The 7,491-nt window shown below is 40.6% G+C and overlaps 1 protein-coding gene across 1 annotated transcript in view; it reads left to right on the forward strand.

Annotated features, from left to right (window-relative positions):
* Positions 1-7,491, forward strand: part of DCX (doublecortin) — a 63,604-nt gene that overhangs the window by 54,020 nt on the left and 2,093 nt on the right. Inside the window, exons 4-5 of the mRNA XM_015821577.1 lie at positions 832-969; positions 7,171-7,265. Of these exons, the coding sequence (XP_015677063.1) occupies positions 832-969; positions 7,171-7,265 (233 nt within the window). The remainder of the gene's footprint in view (positions 1-831; positions 970-7,170; positions 7,266-7,491) is intronic.

The following is a 7,491-nucleotide window of genomic DNA, read 5'->3' on the forward strand; positions in this document are numbered from 1 at the left end:
CATTCATTCATCTATCCATCTACCCATTTATCCATCCATCCATCCTATCCTTCCTTCCATCCATCCATCCTTCCATCCATGCATCATCCATCCATCCATCCATCCATCCTTCCATTAGATTACATTGCAGCTAAAATTGATAATTCCTAATTAGATTGGTGACCCTTAGATACACACTTTAGAGTGTATAAAGTATTTTCCCAATTCAGGACCCTAAAGCTGGATCTTGAGGTGACATTTTAGAATGAGTAGAAACATAATACAACGCCTTATTTCAAACCCAGATGGATAATTTGGGAGGAATAGGAATTAGGAATAGGTATATTTAGCACAAAGTGAAATTATTCTGCCAGGCATCCCTGTCCAATATTTAGATCAAGTGTTGTTTTCCATCAGTCTTACTAAACTATGACGAGTTTCTAAAGCCGCTGCAATACCAGATTGATCTGTCCGTTCAGTGAAGCTTCATCAAACTAATTTGATACCATGAAGTTTTGCAAAGGCTTTTCAAACTTCTTGAAAGTTCTCTAGTGCAGCTCTGGGATCAGAAAAGGAGTAGACAGTTTACGAGACATGAGTTACTGCCTCATCACGTATGTGTGGGAGGAACCAGGATGAAAAGCTGGTTCAAATCAGAGTTCTCCAGCCTGGATGTCCTCCACCTAGGTGGACTTCCAGAGTTTAAAGAAGGTAGCATGAACATTGCAGATAATTTGGGAAACCTGAATTCCGTTCATCTGAAGGACATCGATATTCTAGGTGTTCAGCTTCTGAAAAGCATCACATTTACCGGGATCTTGTGAGTATGTTCTGGTTTTGTCTCTTTTACAGAGTGTCGAGTAATGAAAGGAAACCCACCCACTACACCAGGTAGCAAGTCATCTCCAACCCCACAAAAGAGCTCTGCGAAAAGTCCCGCTCCTTTGCGCCGGAGCAAATCACCAGCTGATTCAGGTAACCTTCAGGATGGTGAGTGATTGTTCTCTTCCAACAAATAAATGTTAGCTCCTCGTGGATCTGGAGGATAAATTAATGTAACTCAGAAGCATATTCCTATTTGATCGGACACTAGCCAATTCCAGTGTTGTGGAAGAGTCCATGAAGGAACCTGGCTCATCTTGTTTATGATGTCCACCCTAATTCTAACCCATTCAAACTGTTGGACAAGGGAGCAGGCTAGTAGTGAGTAAGACAGTAGCAGTAATTTATTGCCTTTAGTTGTGTCATCTGAAGCATTCCAGAAGAAGTGAGATTTTATTGTTTTGTTTCGTTTATATCCTGCCTTTTCCAAATAACTTAAGGTAATGAAGATATTCAGCATACCTTCCTCTTATCTTCCCCATCACAGCAATCCTGTGAGGCCAGTTGAGCTGAGAGAGAGAGATTGGCCCAAATGCCTAAGGCAGGACTAGAATTCCCAGTCTCCTAGTGATTGGCCCCAAATCCTCTTAACTGGCTTTCATGGCTAAGGTAGGACTAGAACTCACAGCCTCCTGGTTTCTAGCTTGCTGCCTTAACCACTAAAGCAAACTGGTTATGTGGATGAAAACTTTGTTAAAATTGGAACCCAAGATTATCTTTTGTTTTTCCTAGCCTTTCTCGTTGGGTTTGATAAAAGATCATGTGGATTCAAAGTTTCCCTCAAAGGAAAAGAGAGTTTCAATGGAATTCTTATGGAGGGAGCCCAATTTCTTTGCACTAGTTTAGTTGCTTTGTTCTTCACAACAGCCCTGCACAAATGATGCTATCTTAGAAACTATCACGGTTTGAGCAGGAAATCATAGTCGTTCTACAGTTTGATGAAATTCTTGGAGCTGGCGGAGATGTGAAATGGGCAGCTTTGATTCAAGAAAAGACATCAATTAATGTCAGTGCTGATTGGAAGCCCCTGCTGGATTTATCTTTCTTTCTTTCTTTCTTTCTTTCTTTCTTTCTTTCTTTCTTTCTTTCTTTCTTTCTTTCCTTCTTTCTTTCGCATGAGACAGAAAAAGAAAATGAAATTATGATACATGGACTGGATGATAAGAAAAAAGTAGATAACAGAAAACAATGGAAGTTGTGTTGTAAACATAGAGTAAAAGCTTAACATGAATTCATTCTGATATCTGTGGCAAAAAAAAGTTGGGAGTCATCTTTTGTATTTCTTTTTATTTTATTCGTTTATTGTTTATTTCATTTACTGGATTTTTATCCTACCTTTATTGCTTTACAAATAACTCAAGGCGGCATTCTTTCAGCTTTGCTTTCATTTTCATTCTTTTATTTTTCCTGCCCTTCTATCTTAATTATTAGTTTTTGTTTGTTTTTATCTCTTTACTTTTTAAAAAAAAAACCTCTAATTTTATTTTTAAAAAAGAAAGAAAGCATTCTTTAGAAGAGAAGGAAAGGTTGCTACCTCCAAACAGTAATGGGAATCTTTCTTGCTCTCTCCCGTCCTGTGATTAGAAGGGATTGATTCATTTTTCCCCCCATCTTCGATATATTCAGAGAAAATAGGGCAGGATAAAATGTTTAGCTCAGCTATAGTTTCTAATTAAGGAAGGACCGATCGATCTGCCGACAATAGGAAGCATTACTCAATCTCCTATAGGCAAAGAAGTGTGTTTTTTTTCTGATTGCCCTAGTATTTACTTTCTAAATCCTTTGGCATTGTACCCATCAGGCAAGATCAAGTAGCTGAAGAGGTTGACATGAAGCAAGAAATTAACAACAATAATGCAGTGTTTGTGTTCAACACTGAGCTGGGCAAAATAAAACGTAACAGACAAAAGCTTCCATCTCTCTGGGTTGTCACATCAATTGTTGGCAATCCCTCAGCGGAACTGACACAGCTGCAGAGTAGCTTCAGTCTTCCTTTGCTGTCCTTGTAGGCCTCCATTTTTTAAAAAAAAAACAAGGTGGGGGATGGGGGTGGATGATGATTAGGATCCTATGGAAGGAACTGAGCACATGTTGTGGGGAGAGGTTTTACAGTGAGATGGGCAGGAAAGAATGTTTCTCGGTCAGGGTTGAAATGAGGGGCCCTTGGTGCTCTCTGAGATTGGCCGTTTTCTTGCAGAAGTTTCATTACCCAAATAGGTAACATCATCAGTGCTAGTGAGTGTGGGGAAGACAAAAAGGACAGAACACATCCTTTCCAGCAACCAACATCCAGATAAGCAGGGATTAACCCCAGACAAACAATCAAACAGAAAACAATGCCCCTCTGAAGGAGAAACTCTACCTTCTCAATATTGCAGGGCAAGCATCTGTATATAAATAAGAGGCCAACCTCACGCTTATTAGCACTGATGATAGCAACAACACTTAGACTTCTATACCGCTTCACGGTGCTTTACAGCCCTCTCTAAATAGTTTACAGAGTCAGCATATTTTCCTTCAACAATCTGGGTCCTCATTTTACCAACCTCAGAAGGATGGAAGGCTGAGTCAATCTTGAGCGGGTCAGAATCGAACTGCTGGCAGTCAGTAAAATTAGCCTGCAATACTGCATTCTAACCACTGTGCCACCACAACACTGAGGATGTCACCCAGTTGGGTAATGAAATGTCTGCAAAATAATTACCAAGCTTAGAGAGCACCAAGGACCCCACACAGAGAGAACTGAATTTCCTGACCATCCGAGTTATTAAACGATGGAACAGCCTGCTTCCTCAAGTCCTTGTGGACTGTCTGTCCTTGGAGGGTTTCAAGAAAAGACTGGGCAGCCATTTGTTCAGAATGGAGTGAAGGTTCCAGCAGTAGGCAGGGTTGGACTAGAACAGGGGTAGGCAACCTTGGCTCTTTTATGACTCGTGGGCTTCAACTCCCAGAATTCCTGAGCCAGCCATGCTGCAGCTGTCAAAAAAGCCAACACAGTCCTAGCCTGCATTAACAGAGGGTTAGAATCAAGATCACATGAAGTGTTAATACTACTTTATAATGCCATGGAATACTGCATCCAGTTTTGATAGCCACGATGTAAAAAGATGTTGAGACTCTAGAAAGAGTGCAGAGAAGAGCAACAGAGATGATTAGGGGACTGGAGGTTAAAACGTATAAAGAACGGTTGCTGGAATTGAGTATGTTTAGTTTAATGAAGAGAAGGATGAGGGGGTGACATGATAGCAGTGTTCCAAGATGCCACAAGGAAGAGGGAGTCAAGCTATTCTCCAAAGCACCTGAAGGCAGGACAAGAAGCAATGGATGGAAACTAATCAAGGAGAGAAGCAACCTAGAACTAAGGAGAAATTTCCTGACAGCTAGAACAATTAATCAGTGGAACAACTTGCCTCCCAAAGTTGTGAATGCTCCAACACTGGAGGTTTTTAAGAAGAGACTGGACAGCCACTTGTCTGAAATGGTATAGGGTTTCCTGCTTGACAGGGGGTTGGACTAGAAGACCTCCAAAATCCCTTCCAACTCTTATTCTCTTATTCTGTTATCACTGCGAATTCCAGAACCAGAGGCTCAATTGAGAAGTTAATGGAAGGAAAACCACAGAAGACAAGAATTAGCCATTGCAGTCAGTTGCCAAGAGAACATTATAATGCATTTGCAGAGATTAATGGCAAATAGAGCTTGTAGTTATCTGTGTTTGCTTTCCCTCCACCTTATTATAAATTGTAGTAATGGAGAATGATGAATATGCTAATTTCAGCAGTTGTTAGGCTGTGTCAGCCCTTTGAGATAACCCAGACACAAAGCATGAACCGTGAGTCCTCGCACTACCTCTATTGTAAGGTTACAATAGCCGTCTAAAAGCACTTCTACCCCCCTTTACTTTTTACATTCTAGAAAACTAGGGATAGTCTATTCTGAGAGACTTCCCCACATCCCTTTTCCTTCCATGGGCTGAAATAACATTTTTACCATGATGATCTAAGCTGCATCTTTTCCTTCTGTGACTCAAGGTCATTCCCACATACCACTATAGGCTGTGATTCTGTACTCCCTGACTCCTGTTTTGAAGGAAAACGTACAGCCATACAAATGGAAATCAACTGATTATCTTTTTTTATTTTGCAAAAATGCCCCTTTCTTTAATGAACTTGGAACAAAATTCATCAGCAAATTTGTAACATCTGGGTTTCCTCGCACCAAGAAAGCACCAGGCTGTTGATTCTCATTCAATTAAAGTTCAGTTATTGGCACTGCTAGAACCAGTCCATCAAATACAATTGTCAAGCCTCACCATGAACCACAAAAAGCCCAAAGATTTTTTAAAGATAAATCTCTATTACAGGGAGACACTCACGCAGGATTCCTGGCTACATTTGATGGGCTGTGCTGTTTTCATATAAATTACCATACAGGGTGCAGTTCTAGCTGAGAACCGAGTTTCTTTCTCTAAACTGCAGAGTGCCGAACAGTTTCCATGGAGAACAACAACAGCAGGTGGAATATGTGAGCCCTGGCATTTAAATTTATGTGCTTCTCTAACGGACTTCATGAAGCAATTAAGCCCTGCTAGGTTTATATCTGGTGGATTTCTGCAAAGAAAAAGCAGGCGTAGTCTTCCATCCATCCTTCCCTCCATTTCAAGCTTTAATCAGACTTTAGGAAGCAAAATGGAATCCTGGAATTGGCTGATGATGGTTCACAATCTTCTTCTATAAGGCATCATAATAGCAAAAAATCGCAAGGGATTCAAAGACGTCATCGCAAATAATGAGAGCATCTTAAAGCAGCTTATAAAAAATAGTTACAGTTTGTGAAATAATTCGCATATTAGTTATTAAGCTAATCAACCTTAACGATTAATAGTTTTAATTTAGCCTGCCCTGTGGCTGTGTTGAAAAGACAAAAATGGCAACTTTCTCTGTAGTTCTAGTGCTCTGTCTTTCTCTTTACAACTTAGTACACGTTGTCCTTGACTTACAACCAGTGGTGGGATTCAAATATGTGAACAACCGGTTCTCGGTGTGGATGCCGCTTCCGGAAGTCCATTCTGGGTCTGGGCAACAAAAAAATAGCTACCAATTCTGCCAAAGTGGTGCAAACCAGCTGAATCCCACCACTGGTTACAACCATTTATTTAGTCATCATTCAAAGTTACAAAGGCACTAAAAAAAGTGACTTATGACCACTTTCCACATTGACGACCATTGCAGCATCCCCAGGGTCATGTGATCAAAATTCAGATGCTTGGCCACTGATTCCTATTTATGACGGTTGCAGTGTCCTGGGCTCATGCGATTACTTTTTGCGACCTTCTGACAAGCAAAGTCAAGAGAGATGCCAGGTTTGCTTAACAACCAAATGATGTCAACGCTGCTAACATCGAATGTTTTGCATTGACAACAGATGGAAATGTAGCCATCTTTTTCCCTTTTGCTTTTAGAGTTAGATGATGCTGGGAGGAGGGGGGATGTGAATGAGAATCTAGCTAGACATGACAACACTAAACTTAGCGTGAGAATCAAGGTTATTGAGCCAAGAACTGATAAAGATTTGGCGAGCTGGAGAGGAAGCCCGGACTTCAAGCTAATTGGGGAAAGTGATTTATGACAGTTAATTGGAGGAGGGAATTGTGCTTTGATACTCTCTGCCCAGGGGAGGGGAATTCAGTTTTTGGCTTCAATTATGTAGTGCTGATATTATACTACTTGAATAAAAGATTCTTTAAGGTAAACAATGCCTCGAAGTTCTTTTGAGGAGTTTCATCTGTCGGAACCATGACAAATGATTCATTTAAGAATTGCAAGGATTTGCTTAACAACTGCAACAAGAAAGGACATAAAATGGGGCAAAACACACTTAACAACTGTCTTGCTTAGCAACAGAAATTTTGGGGTCAATTGTGGTCGTAAGTCAAGGACTATCTGTATTTGGAACTATTCACCTGGCCTCCTCCTTCCACCTCTTTTTCCTACTGTTTTTCTGGCTAATTGGCAAATTCAGAGGGGTCGATATAGCAATTCAGATGTTTATGCAACACCTTTGCTCTGCATAGTAGAGAAACCATATGCAGAATTGCTGTCGCCGTGGCCTCTAATATGTCTTTGCTCATCTGTCTCCACACTAAATAAAATAAGCAGAACTCTAGTTATGAAGCCAGAAAAGTGAGACCATCCAAAATAACCAAATCATTGTTTCCCAGCTATAGATTTCACAAACTAGAATGTAATCTGAGTTTTTTTTAAATGTTGATCTTCATTCATGAGTGATTTTTCTTTTGTTCCCTGACAGCAAATGGAACATCAAGTAGCCAGCTTTCCACACCGAAATCAAAGCAATCCCCAATCTCTACACCTACTAGTCCAGGAAGCCTCCGTAAGCACAAGGTATTACGTTTCTTATACCTTACTAAACCTCCTTCCAGCAGGTTACACTGTGTTGAGAGTTACTTGAAGGTAACAGACTTGAGATCACATGTGGACTATTGCATCCAGTTTTGGTCAGCACGATGTAAAAAAGATATTGAGACTCTAGAAAGAGTGCAGAGAAGAGCAACAAAGACCTGGCATCGGACCTGGATATCTCCGAGACCGCCTTCTGCCGCAGATTACA

The sequence above is a fragment of the Protobothrops mucrosquamatus genome, unplaced genomic scaffold, assembly GCF_001527695.2.
Source record: "Protobothrops mucrosquamatus isolate PMUCROS unplaced genomic scaffold, P.Mucros_1.0 scaffold1355, whole genome shotgun sequence".
Classification (NCBI taxonomy): Eukaryota; Metazoa; Chordata; class Lepidosauria; order Squamata; family Viperidae; genus Protobothrops; species Protobothrops mucrosquamatus.